The sequence below is a fragment of the Sinocyclocheilus anshuiensis genome, unplaced genomic scaffold, assembly GCF_001515605.1.
Source record: "Sinocyclocheilus anshuiensis isolate Anshui unplaced genomic scaffold, SAMN03320099.WGS_v1.1 scaffold1240, whole genome shotgun sequence".
NCBI lineage: Eukaryota > Metazoa > Chordata > Actinopteri > Cypriniformes > Cyprinidae > Sinocyclocheilus > Sinocyclocheilus anshuiensis.
In genome coordinates, this window is record NW_015542555.1 from 581,132 (window position 1) to 598,322 (window position 17,191).

A 17,191-nucleotide genomic window follows, 5' to 3' on the forward strand; every position below is an offset into this window, starting at 1 on the left:
AAATAATCCTATCTACAAATCTACAGATTTTGTTGCTTGAGCAAATTTGTCAAGCTGACATATATTAGTTACATTTAGTCTAGTTGTAAACCAGAGCTAGATTAAGATTAAGGTAAATAAATGACACTAAAACCACTAATTCCTGAGATCTGTGACAAATATTTGTCATCTTTCTGTGTGTGTGTGTGTGTGTGTGTGTGTGTGTGTGTGTATGTGTCTGTGTCTGTGTGTGTCTGTGTGTGTGTGTGTAGAAAGACGACACATGGTCTGTGAGAGCAGGTCTGTTAGAGGACATCCGGGAGGAAAGGAAATGTTGGCACACACTTCCTCCCGTACTGTCAACTAAAGGAGCAACACACACTTAATACTTACGCCAAAAGACTGACACACACGATCACACAAATGGGGGTAATTAATCTCCTCTTCATTAGGATTACCTTTTTTCTTTCTTGAGGGATTCAAAATGCCTGGATATATTATGAACACAATGAAGCGCATTAACAATCCAAAGACAACAGATATGAAGGCATTTGTCTTATATGCAATGAAAACAAATCCCTTGATCTATTGCAGTGAAATCCTTTGCAGTCAGATTCACAGCGCAGTGACACACACACACACACACACACACTCCCAACCTAAATGGCCATTAATGCATTCAGTTTAATGGCTCATTACAGAGGGAGGCAATGTTTAGCCAACAGTGTTAGAAAGGTCAGCAACTGAGGGGGGAGGTTAGAGAGGTGAGGAGATTCACCAGATGAGAGTAGTCGGGTGAGGGAGGGGATCTCCAGGACCCATGGGAACTGGAGTCCTGCCCTCTGTTAATGGACTGCAAAATGAGCCCCGGTCCCCCGTGTCATCAAATCAGATACAGAGGCAGATGGAGATGGAGTGAAAGATGACAATCAGGGTCAGACCCTTCATATTTAAACCGTGCTGTTTCAATGCTCACAGTCGGAGGCGGAGGCACAGGAAGCCCTCGTTTCACTCTCACATGTTTGCAATAAGATAAAAAAAAAGATTAAAACAAGAGTTCACCCAAAAATAAAAATGTACTCATTGCCAGGACATCCAAGATGTAGATAAGTTTGTTGTTTCATCAGAACTGATTTCTAGAAAAGTAGCAATGCACCACTTGCTCACCAATGGATCCTTTGAAGTGAATGGTGCCGTCAGAATGAGAGTCCAAACATCTGATAAAAACATCACAATAATCCACAAGTAATCCACACCACTCCAGTCCATTAACATCTTGTGAAGAGAAAAGCTGCATGTTTGTAAGAAGTCCATCATTACATTGTTTTAACATCAAACCTTGTTTCCGGCCAAAATACTTCATAATCCATAACACTTCCTCCAGTGAAAAAGTCCATCCCCTGTTGTCCTCTCGCATCAAAATCCACCAGAATATTTGTTTAGAGCTGTTTTGGACTATTTTTTGCTTGTAAACAGTGCTTGATCTGTGCATATTTCTCTCCTGATTCACACAAGATGAACATTTCACTGCTGAAAGCAGTATTGTGTTTAAAAGACCCATGTTTTAGTATAAAGCAATGTTTTGAAGTAAAAAAACTACTTGATGGATTTGTTTCTTACAAAAAATGCAGCTTTTCACTTCACAACACCAATTGATGGACTGGAGTTCTGTGGATTACTTGTGGATTATTGTGATGCTCTTATGTTTGGACTCTCATTCTGACGGCACCCATTCACTGCAGAGGATCCATTGGTCTGAGGGTAAGTAAGTCTTCAGAATTTTAGTTTTGGCTGAAACATGCTCACATGAAAAAAATAATAACATTTCAAAGAAGCTTTGATTCCACATCAGCAGAAAACTGATCAAGCTGTAGCCATTTTCCTTTTAAAGCATTAATGGCATTCGGTTTAGATGTTCTGATTCACCACCTGAAGTTACTTTTCATTTATGAAATTCACACTTCTAAACGTCTAAATACATGAGGAGTCTACTCATTTGATCTTCATGTAAACTGAGACCAACTTTCAATTCCAGCACCAGTAAAGACTGGAGATGTAAATGAAGAAAAGAAGAATGAAATACAGCACCTCAATATCAGCAAAATACAACAGTGTTTTGCAGTACAACATGAGCACAATAAGAACACTGTATCAAACACGTTTTATACTCAAGTACATAATAATTAAGGACACCTAATGTAAAATGGGACCCTGATTTCATGCCAGTCCTACTAGACTTTCATACTTGCACATGCTCTGCTGAATGCATAACAGACTGCCATTGTGTTTACTGTAATGGTGCAAACTATAACAGGGTCTAAAAGGGGTTTTTGCAAGGCATTTGAGAACCTTTTTTTTTTTTTTTTTAACCCAGAAAGGCCTCACTTTTACCATAATAATGTATTTTTAGCCATGCACATGGTAAATTAAAATGTTAAATACTTTTAAATTGCAATGTAAATACAAATGCACATAAATGTAGGCAAATAATCATTCAGTACCACAGTACAGTACCTTATTGTAAGGGCTGAAGAATATGTAATATTAAGAACTTTTTAAACTCCAATGAACCAAAATCAAAGCAGGAACTTAATAAGGTTATTGGTGAGAAGACAGAACCATTTAAGACGCTTTCATTTATTTCCATATATACAACTTTAACCTAGGTAGCATGTGGAAATGTAAAGGATATAGAGGTGACAAAATGAAAAAGAAATCAGTGAACCAACGGTTTCCAGGCTCTCATGCATTTCTGACGTCTGCAAAGTGAATAAAGCTTCGAAAGCCGGCAAATTTATATGATGATAACTACTAGAATGGCTTTTCATTTGGCATCTTTTAACAAAACGACAATAGCCATATGGTCTTCTTAATGTGTGTGTGTGTGTGTGTGTGTGTGTGTGTGTGTGTGTGTGTGTGTGTGTGTGAGAGTAATTCACCGGTGAGGAAAGTGTACCACATCTTTTCCAGTGTCGTAAACTGTCATGATCAGCCTACTGCTGAAAATAAATGCTGTAAACAAATGTAGAGGTCTGCCCTTACTTATAGACTGATAATCTAAATATTAGTGGAAACGTGTTTAGGTGTTTTTAACACCTGAGAACGTCACTGACAGGTGATTCCATTGCCATTTTAAAACGTAAAACTCCTTGCTGCCAAACGGAGGACTAACTGCTGTAATTAAATCATTAAATCCCACTCTCCGCTTCACAAGACACGAAGAGAATTGACTAACCAGCTCGCCAAACTCATTTGCTACTCGAGCATGAAATTATGACTTTTTTGGATAAATAATTACAAAGCTAACATCTGATTGCAAGGTGCACCCAGGGGGAGGATTAGCGCAGACAGGGGTGTTAGCCCTCATTACCAGCAGTGGATGAGAGGAGGAGAGAGAAAATATACTGGGATGGAGAGATAGGCTGTGATTTTAATTGCAGGCTTCTCTGGTTGGCTCCTTATCACAACCTCTCAGAGGGATCAAATGGCTCCTCTGAATGGAGCATTTCATTAACCTGTCACCTTATCACGGGACAACCTGTGTGATGCTAATGTGCAAATTACCATAAACGGGATCGTTTGTTTCCCTGTTGGACATTACTGAGACCCTCTCTGGCACGCCGTGTGAACGCTTGTGTGCGCGCGCGCGCGCTTTGAGAGGGAGGGGAGCGATGATGATGATTCTCTCCGCTCCATCAAATCACTATTACGCACCTTTATTACCTTCTTCACCAGTCCACACTACCAGACGTTGAAGCCGCTTGTACATACAAACCCTAGAGCTGCATGTGCGTGTGGAAAATGCTTAATAAAACATGAAATATTGACTGAAGAATGATCATTTAATCATGGATGGACAGTGGCAAAATGTAATGAACACTCTAGTGCAAAACCACTGACATCTTTTCTTTTCTTTATAATAACTGGAAAAGGCATTTACTTGACTAAATCCAGTCTGTTTCTATACTGGATAAAATCATGAATTAAACTTTTTAAATATTTTTGTAATAGTTATATTTCTGTTGAATTCACGGTCATTTGAATATGTAACAAGCATTACATGTCTGCATTTTGGTGACTGTAAATTCGAATTTTTACATTTCAATATACTAAATTGTATAAGATATTGAATTCTGTTTGTCGTCGTAAAATGACGCAATCAAAGGTTTCATGATGACTTCAAATTTATACAAAACAAATTGGTCTCTATTTAACTGTACTTCTGGGAGTGTCTTTTAAATTATAAGATTTATACTGTTAACTAAAACATAGCTTTTAATAAAAACAATGTCAACAATATGTTACTGTATACAAGTATTCTATATACACTTTAAAGGCTACTTCTATAAAATATAGGCTATACGCATTTATATAGTTTACAGTAAAAATACATGTATCATCTTTTAAAATGTTTTTACCATCGTAAGATTCCTTAGTTGACAAATTAACTGTTTTGTATTTATCTATAACACTTTTGTATTATTTTTCAGTTTAAACTAACAATTTCACAATATCGTTTTAATCTTTTTCTAAGTCAATTGCTTTAAATATCTATTTAAAGGAAGTTCAGAGTGTCAAAATGTGATGTGTTAAGCAACATAGCTTTTAATATTGTTTTAATGACTATTTTCTTCTTTTATGTTTAAAGATTTGGATATTTGTTGTCATATTCAACACTTTCACGCGAACAAGACTGAAGTACTTCGTTTACACTGCCACACAAACACACAGTAATACCACTGCAGTCTACTTATCGCGTGGCCTCGGATAGGAGGGGCCTCGCGCTTAAGTAGCATGCCAATCAAGCCGTCAACTTCAAATTGTGAGAGGTCCAGAGGGTCGACGCATCACTAGACGTTCCTCCTGACGAGACCGCGCTTCTGCACCAAGCGAGAGTTATCGCTGTGATTGAAAGTGGATTGCCCTTCTCTCTTGTAAATCTCCATCAGAGTTCCTCGGGAGTTGGACATGTCGTTCCCCCAGCTGGGTTACCCACAGTTCCTAAACGCCTCCCAAGAGGTGTACGGAGCGGAGCGCACGGCTGTCATGCCGTCCTCTCCACGCGAGGGAAGCTTGGAGAACAGCGCAAATCCCGCGATTGCAGCAGCGGCGATCACTCCGATGCTCGGCATGTACGCGAATCCGTGGACCGTGCAAAACTATAGCGCCTTCTTACCTTACAACAGTGCTGAGCTGGCCCTGCTCTCTCAGATGGTAAGATACTTTTTATACTTTATATTCTTTTTCTACAGTTCTTTCTCGCGGCTAAATATTTGTACAACGTTTTGAAGTGATGAATAAAGGATTACACACGACTCTGTCACGGTTAAATCATAATAGGCTATATGTTAACTGCCAATGTTTTGAAACGATCAAAACGGACATAACTAATATTTATCAAATGCGTGAAGTCATTTGAATTTAGTCATGCATTATTTAAAAAAAACATACCCATAAATGTCTAATTAAAAATAAGAAATTATAATCTGTCCATTTTCACTCACACAAACTGATACAAAACTTAAAAAAAAAAATGAAATTAAACCACGAGTCATGTTTATTGCTTTTCTTTTTAATAGGCTATTAATTTAGCTTTTTATTTTAACTAATTTATGAACTTTTTGCAAATATTTCTATTTTGACACTCAAGTAAGAATCGTTAAATACTTACATGTAGCCTAATATTTTAATTGCAGTTCTTAATCATTTACATTTAGTTTGTTTTTTAATTAACCGCAGCTAAAAAGTTTGTTGCAGTAGAGTTTTCCCCCAAGATAAAATAGGCAGTTTCTATTATATTTTTCAAAATAAAAAAAAAACAGAGACATTCTACACCTTACTAATATTTCTAGCCTATTTCTGAGGGTTTCAACCCTTTAACTGATAATTAACTTTCCAATCCCCAGGGGTCGCAGTATGAGTTGAAGGATAACCCCGGGGCACATCCACCAGGATTTGCGGTCCACGCTGCACCCGGTTTCTACCCTTACGGCCAGTACCAGTACGGTGATCCGGCCCGGGCCAAGAGCGCTACCAGAGAGACCACCAGCACCCTGAAAGCATGGCTGCAGGAGCATAAAAAGAACCCGTATCCCACCAAGGGCGAGAAGATCATGCTGGCCATCATCACTAAGATGACCCTTACGCAAGTGTCCACCTGGTTCGCCAACGCGCGCCGGAGACTCAAGAAGGAGAATAAAGTGACCTGGGGTCGCAGCGCGGAAGACAGAGACGGACGATTTTTTGACAGCGACAATGAGGATGACGCGGACAAAAACGACGACGAGGAAGAAATCGATCTAGAGACCATCGATATAGACAAGCCTGAGGAGCCCAGTGGAGATCAGAACAAGGAAAGCTCGGACAATCAGAGCGAGAGAGAAAACGTGGAAACACCGCGGATATTATCCTCACCATCAGCACTTAAAAACACGGACAGTCCTATGTCGAGTAGTAATAAAGAACAGAGTGTGGTCAAAAGCGTTGGTGAGGTGTCTCCTGGTGGACCGGTGTGTCAGAGGCCTGGGAACAGCAAACCCAAAATCTGGTCCTTGGCGGAGACGGCGACAAGTCCCGATAACACGCAGAAACTCGGTGTTTCCTCGACGCCCGCAGGCCTCAGGGCCTCACCCTCGACCCATCCCGCTTTCCTCTCCACTAACGGGATTTATACGTGCCAGATTGGGAAACTACACAACTGGGCGAGCGCCGCTTTCCTCAGTGCAAATTCTCTGATGGGTGTACGTTCACTTTTGAGTCAAAACAGTAACTTCCCAAACTGCCCCGTTACGAACCCCGAAAAGAAACCCTCGTCTGCCTCTGGGTCTCCATGTCTAGACAGCGACAACTCATCCGACAGTTTCAGTCCCAAACATAATGGTTAGTATTCAATATGCAATACTTTTCACGATAGTGATTGATCTTTTTGTCACATCTAATGTCAACAACATTTTTAGTCTCTGCTGTTTGGTTAAAAATAAGTTTGTTTTAAAGAATACGTTTTTATATATTTACCCTTTTAATTTTATTTAGATCAAGAGAACGTTCAGAGAATTGAATCTCCAACACTTGCGTCCAGGTCACCGTTTCCAGTCATCCACGACAGGTAAATTATACACGAACACGTCAGGTTTTTCAAGCGGTTTTAATGGCATCAAACTTGTATTAGCTTTAATAATTGCAAAAACACAGTTTCACTTCACACACTTGTCAAAATAACAATCGGAGTCATTTTATATCAACTTTCCTTAACATTTTGTAATAGCTAATGAGCACCATCAGCTATCATTGGTTCGTCATTATTTAACGCATTCAAATGGTTAGAAACTCTTTCATTTACATTTAAATAGCAATGAAACTACACATTTTCGGTAATAGCCTAATCCTAAATACTGGTGTGTGGTTTGTTAATGGCTTAATTAAAGTTATTTAACTATTAACCGGAGAAAATAAGTCATTTGCTTCGAGATCACTGTTGACTTTGTGTGTCATTTGTTGAAATACATTTTAACTCATTTTTTCCCATTTCTACTCACACAGGTCTCATCATGAAACATCACAGCGCGCTCTGAAGACTATTTCATGAACACAGAACTGATCAGAAACCTCTAAATTATTTAACGAAACTAAAATATGACAATACAATAACAGCATATACGTCATCGGATAGACCAAAATAATTTTTGTATTTCTTAATACGCTCCCATCCTGCAATATACTTTTTTTTTTTTTGTATTTTCATTTTCATTTAATTTCAGCATGTTTGAGTTTTCAGTGTAGCTCGCCTCCATTTCTTTTACAGAGTGAATAAGAGTTATTTGTCAGAAATTGTGAAAATTATATATTTTTGTGTAATAAAGAACATGAGATGAATTGTGTTACTGAAATCTATTATCTTAAGTTCAATAATTGTGAGTTATTTATTCAAAAGCCATGACTGAATGAAGACACTTTGAATAGTTTCGTTACTGTCGTCTTACTTCTTTAATTGTAAGGCAAGCAAATTATATATCTTGAAAAATGCTGAATAAGTGGAAAATGGTGGAATAAATGGTATTAATAAGTGGGAAAATAACGTTTTTTATAACTTTAATGATCCGACATAGGAAAACGTCAACAAATTAGCTAAATTATATTGTATTAAGATGTTGATTTACAATTAAATATGTATCAGCACCAGTTAATTCGTAATACCGGGGAAAACAATGGAAGATGATTTTACCAAAGCATTTTAAAGTTTATCGTAAGCTGAAATAATTAATAGTGACTAAAGTTGTCAGTGTGTAGAAACATTTCAAGTTACTAAATAACCGTAGCAACGGCGACATCTATTGGCAGCTTTTTCGAATTTATGTTTAGAACGCAAAGTTATTCAAATTCAAAAATTTAAAGGCTACATTAAAAAGCGCTGTTTATTAAAAAAAGACTATAAAAATAGAATCCATATTCGATGGTATTGCAACATACGTTCGTTTTTCTTGTGACTCTAAATATCGCCGTATCGAGAAATCACGAAATATGACAAACAGAATCTTCTTTAAAAAATATGTCAGTCTCGTTCAAAGCGATGCGTTTAAAAACAAGGTGAGAGGACGCACACATTTGAGCTGAAATACCTTTGAGACAGTTTGTTTTTTTCAAAACGCAGAAACAAAATTGAAGTGAAAACAGTTTGCTGCAATTCAAACAAATGACTAGTTATGCACGATTAAACTGTTTATGAGAGTTCATAGCGCGGTTTCAACAGAAGGCGAAAGCACTCCTTACACAACCTCGACAGCTGACTGAAATATGGAGACAGAGGAATATGGATCGCAGCTGTTCAAATGCCAGCGCACAGCATGTGTGTTATACTCGGAGGAGAGTGGGGTGTGCATGGAGATTATGTCAGTGATAAGTAACATATAAAAGCCTGCTAAGAAAAGAGACCGAGCTACACCTGAACTACTGGAGCTCTGGTGTCTCAACATTAAGATAAAGGGGTCATTCACTCAAAAGCGTGTTTTATATATTTTATTGTATTGTTTTAAAACCAAAGAGAATTCTGAAGCAACACGTTGAAAAATTATAACTGCCGATACACGCGCCGAAATATGATTTAACAACACCATATTTTAATATAGACTACAATAATGTTTTAGCTTTATGCTCGTTAATGTTATTCATCTAGCTTGTTACAACTTGTTACGTACACAAGCATGAAAATCAGGGACCTCTCGCGGGACCTCTGAAGTGACGACCTCCGCAAACCTTCAGAGAAAATAAACCACCGCCCGGGCCAAAAAAGGTTTATGTGAAGACGTGAATTAATTTTCAGTGTTTGGAAGTGTGTTTATATTCTGTTTTCTCTGTCACAGATGCTGCAGTAAAGTAAGTGTTTTAGAGAGAGAGGAACAGAGAAAGTTAGTGACAGAGGCACATCTGGATCGGGTCACATTCTTACTGTGTGACAAACATACAGATTTATGGATGTCCTAATCAAACACATGATCCCCAATCAGTAAAAAGACATTCTGAAAGCTTTTCGGAATACAAGACGTCAGCAAAACCACACATTCCAGAAAACACGGTGCTCAGCGAGAAGTTCATAAAACATATAATTTTTTTTGACGAGGTTCTTCAAACCCAAAGGTCAGATTGGGGCCAAGAACACGGAGCACTTGGAGAATGTATGGGAAATAAACCAGATCCACTAAATCACAGACTGTTGTTTGAAAATTTTTATTTTTTTTTTGCTTCATATGAAAATGAATCACTCCAATGAGTGTAAATGTTTGGTGACTACCTGAGCATCAGGCAAGTACCTCAACTGTCAAAAATTCAGTTAAAATCATTGCTATTAACCTTTTACTTATTTTGTTTTTAAACCCACAGAAATCTCTTCAATGGTTGTTTTCAGCACAGTTCCGCAATGCAGCGTTTTCTAGTCAAGTAGCTTTTTTTCCATTATATAAGGTTCTTGAGTTAGTCGGATCTTTAGATAATATTAATATTAATATACATTTACAAAGGTTCTTCTTATGAACAATTTGGATGTTGAGATCCTCGAAGCATCAATGCATGATGGTTTTCTAATGAACTGGACAATAAAATGTTATCAATGGGCCTTTACAGCATTTACATCTGAATATCTGATTGCAAAATAACATCATAGAAAATTTAGTCTTTTCAATAAAAACTTCAATATTTGTTGCCTTAAAAAAATGAAAGGCAACAGGATTTAAAAAAAGAAAAAAAAAGAACAGGATTTGAAAAAAAAAAAAGTTAAAAAGACAAATTTGGATAATTTTTTTTTTTCTAATATAAAGATCTATTCTCTCTGCACCTTGGGTTACTGAATTTTCAGGAATAAAAACAGACTATTTAAATAGAAAAATACAGGATTAATTTAATGAACGGAAATATTTCACAACTAAACAACACAAGACAGACTAAATAAGACATCTTTTAAAAAATTATTCTGCCTACATAACAGATATAGATTAAGTAAAAGTAATAAAGCATTAGTAATCTTCTATCAAAATGGGTCTTCAAAAGCAAACCCTGCATATTACTCTCTTTTATGAGGCATTTTTGCATTTTCAGCCAAGACTGCAACATAAGGAATATTACTATCTTTGAGTCCACCTGGTCAGGTGATGTGTCAATCAAAGCAATGACGCTAGAGAAGATGTCAGTCATGTCATGTTCTGTGCTATGCTAATGCTAATGATGCCAGTCCTGCCTGGGCCTTTGTGGCCCACCCGTGATAAGACATAAAATGGCTGCCTGTTTGAAAGGCAAGGTTTAGGCTTCTTGAAATGAATATATTAAACCAAGAAGGTGTGAAGGATGGAGAGATGGAGGGAGGTACAAAAAAACTGAATAAAATGGAGCAAAATATGCAGAAAGCGAGGTGGGGAGAGCGTTCAAATGTTTAAAAGGGGGATAGGTTTCTCTCATGAAAAAAACATGAGAGAAATCTGACTTTGCATTTGGAATTAGTTTCAAAAATAGAAAGTGGTTCAAGGTAACGATTGCACATAACTACAGGTCTAACCTGAGGTAACCCCTGACAGACCAAAGCCCTGCTGGACTATCTGATGCAATCAGTTTCCCAAAGCAAATAGAGGATTAACATCCAAGTGTAAGAGAAGAGTGTCCAAGCCCCATCACCACATGTGCTGTTATCTGTAATCCTGTTAAATAAACGTCATACCAACCCAAACAGTCTGGGCAGATGCATTGCAAAGTGCGACTGAGATCTTACAGTCCTCCACCTGGAGCTCTGTGAAGGAGACATGCTCTTCTGAAAGACTAATACCTAAACTCTCTCTTTCTCAGATAAACACACACACACACACACACACATGCAATGCTCACACACTACTATGTTGTAATTTTAGCACTTTTGTGTTACAGTACACGTCCAAAACCAATCCCCTAGAGCAGTGGTTCTCAAACCTGTCCTGGAGTACCCCCCAACCCTGCACATTTTGTATGTCTCCCTTAGGCATGGGCCGATTACCGGTTTCAAGGTATACCGCGATTTGAAAATTTCACGGTTTCAAAACCGCTAATATTTTCCGTTATACCGTTCCTGCGGTATGCGCTGTTTTTCATGTCTCCTCAAAGACTGAAAGTGTAGGAATCCCTCCGGTTGAGTGCAGTGTAGAGAGTAACACGACCCTCCTCCTCCTGTTGGTGCTAGCGGTCAGTCACGTGTGTGTAGGATGGCCGAATTTAAGGAGCTTCCCCTTTAACTTATGCGATCGGCAACGGCCGTTTTTTGTCTTATTGCAAGCAACTCGTCTCTGTTCTGGACTTGCACAAACTGCGTTGCAATGCAATCGTTTTCCAAAATGTCATTTATGTGAAAATATGAAGTCTGTAAACGTCCGTTAACACAGGCCAGAGACGCTGAAGACGGACGCACAGAGAAAAATACTGTAGCAGGCAGATCACTCACTGTTCATGATGCACGAACTATTGGAAGAAAATCCTCAATATTGATTTGGGGGTTTATATGAATGTGTTTCTGAGGGGAACTGACTGTCTTCAGAAAAGATTACGTGGTATTTTCTTTTAATCTCGTGTCTGTATAGGATCAGACAAACCGGAAGAGGTAGGTATAGTTTGAGACAGCGCCATTGGTTTGGGATTACTCACCGCTGACTGGACGAGACATCTGTCAATCAACGTATACGTATATATTAAAAATACGGAGTGTCTATTTAGATTTAGTTAAAAGTAGCTATGAATCATCAGCTCCATTGGTGCAGATGGATAGGTGTTTATCGCCGACTTTTTGACGCGATGACCCGGGTTCGATCCCGTCTTTTGCCGAACTTTTATTTCCTCCCTTTTCAAATCTCGTATTAGCAATGGATTCTATTTACACTACAAAGTTCGGCAAAAGGCGGGATCGAACCCGGGTCGATCGCGTTACAAAGCCAACGACACATGCTTATCCAACTGCACCACTGGAGCTGATGACTTGTAACTACTTTTAACTAAATGTAAATAGACACCCCTTATTTTTTATTCCATAGTAAGGGCAATTCATGCAATACATTTAAACTGAGCTACTTTAATACCATCTCCGAACTTTCTACCACGACTCTGCTGTTCTTCGGCTGGTTCTTCCTGTATACATTGATTGACAGATGTCTCGTCCAGTCAGCGGTGAGTAATCCCAAACCAATGGCGCTGTCTCAAACTATACCTACCTCTTCCGGTTTGTCTGATTTGTCCTTGTGTTTTCTGACTTGTTAATTTGTTTTCGGATTTGTCGTTGTGTTTTCTGACTTGTTAATTTGTTTTCGGATTTGTCGTTGTGTTTTCTGACTTGTTAATTTGTTTTCGGATTTGTCGTTGTGTTTTCTGACTTGTTAATTTGTTTTCGGATTTGTCGTTGTGTTTTCTGACTTGTTAATTTGTTTTCGGATTTGTCGTTGTGTTTTCTGACTTGTTAATTTGTTTTCGGATTTGTCGTTGTGTTTTCTGACTTGTTATAATGTTTTCTGAATTGTTGTTGTGTTTTCTGAATTGTTATTTTGTTTTTTAGACTTGCATTTGCGTTTGTAATTTGTTATTTTGTTTTCAGAATTGTGATTTGCTTTGCACTTCACGGCCACCGTAGAAATTATATGAATTATATAACTAAAATTAAATAACTGTACAGATTTAGGTTAAATAAAGATGTCAGTCTTTATTTTTCTTCTTTTTAGGGAACAAATCAAAGAAAAAATAAACAAATTCTACTGTTCCTAATATTCTGTATGTTGCTAAAAAAAAAAAATATATTGTGTTCAGCGGAAAAAAAAAATCTTTTTTTTTTACCCAGTCATTTAAAAATAACACATTTTAGAGCTGTAATGACAATACCGTGAAACAGTGATATTTTTGCTTAAGGTTATCAGACTGTCAAAATCTCATACCGGCCCATGCCAAGTCTCCCTCATCCATCACACCTGATTCAACTCATCAGCTCATTAGTGGAGACTGCAAGACCTGAAGTGGGTGTGTCAGATATAGAGAGACATACAAAACGTGCAGTGCTGGGGGTACTTCATGGAGAGGTTTGAGAACCCCTGCCCTAGAGCAACTGGAGTTAACTACAGGAATGTTGCTCAAGAACCAGAAAAGCGCCACCTCATGAAAATGCATTAGCCTGCAATCAATTAAAGTTGGTTTAAGGAATAGTTCACCCAAAAATGTAACTTCTGCCATCATTTACCCTCATGCCATTCCAAACCTGCATGACTTTCTTTCTTCTGCACGTGGAACATAAAAGAAGATATTCTGAACAATGACTCGGAGTTCCAGCCTTGTTTTGGACCACTGAATGCAACTCCAACTTCTGTTTCACAGAAAAAAAATAAAGTCATGTGTTTGGAACAACATGGGAGTGAGTAAATGATGACAGGGTTCTCATTTTTGGGTGAACTATCCCTTTAAAACTCATACAGAAGTATAATACATACAGAAGTATAATATTTATAGAAGTCATTTTGGCAGACATTCATAAAATGAGTCCACAACAACAATGTTAATCTGCTTTGGAGGACACATAAGCTGTACACAATGTATACTAATGTCATTTTAGCATCCTCAGACAAACTGTAATGAGGTCTACACTGACCACAGTTATTATGAAGCAAATCAAGAGGAGCCAGAATAATGCATGACACATTGCCTAGCTTCTGAAATGATCTAGACTAGCTGCAAAAGATCACAGCTCACAATAAAGCTGCTGTCATATGCAATACACAAATTAAGTTAATTCAATTATTTCAAAGAATGACAGCATCTGTTCATCCTTTTTACTCTCAGTATAAAATGCATGCTAATGCATTAATGCCTTTTATGTTTTGTGTGTGTATTGTTTGTTTGATTCAGTGATTGATTCAAATAACCTACAACCCTTTTCATGAAATGTATCAGAATTCTAATGCACTGGCAGCGTTCATTTTATGGGTTGAACATATGGTGTCTTATTTAATTATTTAGGCTGCTTATTTGACTTTATCTGTTTTATTATTTTTTATGTTTTTGTTTGTATTACCTGACTAATTGTGTGTTTGTTGAGTAGTTGGGTATAGATGAGATGTAAAATGCACTCCCTGACCCCTTTAAACAAGCTCTGAGCATTCAGTTAGGTTCAGGCAAGTCTTAAACTAATAAACAATCCTGTGAGTGAATTGCCTCACCTCCATCTGAACCCTCATACTACAATACTATCCTATTTGCACCCCAGAGGTAAAGTAATTAGAGACAGAAGGACAGTCAAACTATGCATTCACTTCTATAGGATGGAACGACAAGGATGTTTTGACTGCATCTGAGACCTGTTTATTGACATATGCTATTCATTAAATGAGCAAGTCACATATTGTGAGAGAATGACAACATTCTAGGTTGGTTTTGTTATTTATGGAATACTGTTTCTACCGCATAAAAAAAAAAAATCACACTTTGGTAAATTAGAATAACATAAGACGAACATATGAGATATTAAGTCATAATTATCAGATAAAAATACAATTATGAGATACTAAGTTAAATACCAAGTCAAAATTGAGCTAAATGTAAATTATGACAAAACGTCAAAATTATGAGATACTGTAATACTGTCAAAATAATGGCATACTAAGTCATTAATATGAGATAAAAAATGAGAATTCTAAGATAATAAGTTATAAGAAAAATAAATTATGAGATACAAATTATAAGATACTGTCAACATTTCGAGTTCAAATTATGACTAAAGTAAGAATTATGAGATTCTACTGCAAGTCATAAGTCAAAATGAGACAAAGTGTCATAATTATGACATAAGTCAATTGCTTATGCCATAATTAAGACGTGTCATGATGTCTTTTACCATAAGTATTTAAATAATTTCAATATTGTCATTTTTATCTCATAATTGTGATATTTGATCTCTGTCAGACTCTGTTCCATGTTTTGTCTGTGTCTTGCTCCCCAGGTGTTCCTTTCCCATGTTTAATTTGTCCCAGGTGTTCCCCATGATGGTTCATTGATCCCAGGTGTGTCTCGTCATCCCCTCCTCCTGTGTGTATTTAAAGTGTTCCCAGTCCCTAGTTCTCTGTCCGCTGTGAACGTCTTCCTGTGTTCGTCTCCCTTGGTGGTAATAAAGTCCTGTTAAACGTATTCTCCAGCGTCTCCTCGTTCCTCGTGTGTGCAACGTGACAATCTCATAATTTTGACTTATGTTATAATTATGACTCAGTATGTAGACTTATCTCATGTGTGACTTACGGTAGTATCTAACAAACCTTTTCATCACATGATTGACTTCTTAATACAGTTATGATTTAACAAAGCATGATTTTTTTTTCTTATGTAGCAGAAAACGGGCTTCCAAAGTAATTTCTTAAAATAAACAAATAAAAAGCCACCATTTTTTTTTTTTTGCTGCATCTTTCCACTTTTGTACTTAACAGAGCTTTCGTGCAAGTCATATTATGTTAAGGTCAGCGCATAAATATAGCTATTAATAGACACTGCAATGTCACTTCCCTTGATGTAAGAAAGATCAAACCAATTTTTAAAGAGGAGAATTGTCACAGCTTAATGGGGTTGAACATAAAATGAGGAACAGAAACAAATTCTGCTTTTTCAAAGATAATACTACATAAATCATAAAATACTAGATAAAGCATTTTTGGAAAAAACAAACAAAAAAAAAACACAGGCAATGGAACAATCTAATTCCATTTTTCTCTATATAACCCATTAAAATGTTATGGTGGTGGACACATCTAAATTAGCTGATATTCCAATGAAAACAAACATTTTAAAATATTGTACAATATATTATAAATATTTAAAATTTCTTTTGCATTACACATTAAACAGAGTCAGATCGATCAAATAATGTGACTGAGTTCAGTATGCTGTTGATTCTATCCGTAGTGATTCATTGCACACAAACGGCATTTCCTGAGAATGACCCAAGTGAACATCTATCACACGCTTTTACACACTTTCAAACTTTACACAACTGCAAAAGCAATTTCATCTGAACACTCAATTTAAAGACCCATTCAAAGATCCATCAGCTGTACAGTGTACTGTGTTTGTTGAAAGCATTCTTCCGTTTAACTTCAGAATTATGTTTTCTTCCGTCTGTCAACCACAAGAACTGCCTCCCAACCAATAGCCAAGAGCTGCTCCACAGTCACTGAAGCTCAAACACAGACCCACACTGTGCCTGCAGTTTTCATCTGCACAACAAATTATTATGGTGATTATTAAACTACTTGGCTATATTATTTTTGTTTTGTTTGAATGTCTCCATTCTTGCATTTACGTCATTTTAATGTAGCCTGCATGTATCCTATCTTTTGCTGCCACCTTGTGATCTGAACAGGAACTCCTGCCAGCAAAGTGAATTATGTATTTGTTTTAAGACTATTGAAGTATAGCAATAAAATATCTATTCATCTGAGAATAAGGCTTTCGTCTTTTTTCAGTTCCTCTTATCCTGATTAAAAGGACGTCCAAACCAAAACCTCCCAAAAATCAGAGATTACACTAAACACTCATTTAATTTGCCAACTATCTCTGTCTTTACTGTATTTTTAAAGGGGTCATATGATGCGATTTAAATTTTTTCTTTCTCTTTGGAGTATTACAAGCTCTTGGTGCATAAAGAAGATCTGTAAAGTTGCAAAGACTAAAGTCTCAAATCCAAAGAGATATTCTT

The 17,191-nt window shown here is 37.1% G+C and overlaps 1 protein-coding gene across 1 annotated transcript; it reads left to right on the forward strand.

Moving 5' to 3' along the window:
• The first annotated feature begins 4,799 nt into the window (after positions 1–4,799).
• On the forward strand, positions 4,800–7,673 carry irx1b (iroquois homeobox 1b). The gene is made up of 4 exons (XM_016493988.1): positions 4,800–5,193; positions 5,886–6,858; positions 7,012–7,084; positions 7,519–7,673. The coding sequence occupies exons 1-4, from the start codon at positions 4,948–4,950 to the stop codon at positions 7,562–7,564; spliced, it is 1,338 nt and encodes a 445-aa protein (XP_016349474.1). The 5' UTR covers positions 4,800–4,947; the 3' UTR covers positions 7,565–7,673.
• Positions 7,674–17,191: the final 9,518 nt, after the last annotated feature.

Bases quoted from the DNA above. Each gene is read 5' to 3' on its own strand.
- irx1b (XM_016493988.1), top strand. From the start codon at position 4,948: ATGTCGTTCCCCCAGCTGGGTTACCCACAGTTCCTAAACGCCTCCCAA. The intron at 5,194-5,885 runs GTAAGATACTTT...TCCAATCCCCAG, and splicing joins TGGCCCTGCTCTCTCAGATG to GGGTCGCAGTATGAGTTGAA. The intron at 7,085-7,518 runs GTAAATTATACA...CTACTCACACAG, and splicing joins TTTCCAGTCATCCACGACAG to GTCTCATCATGAAACATCAC.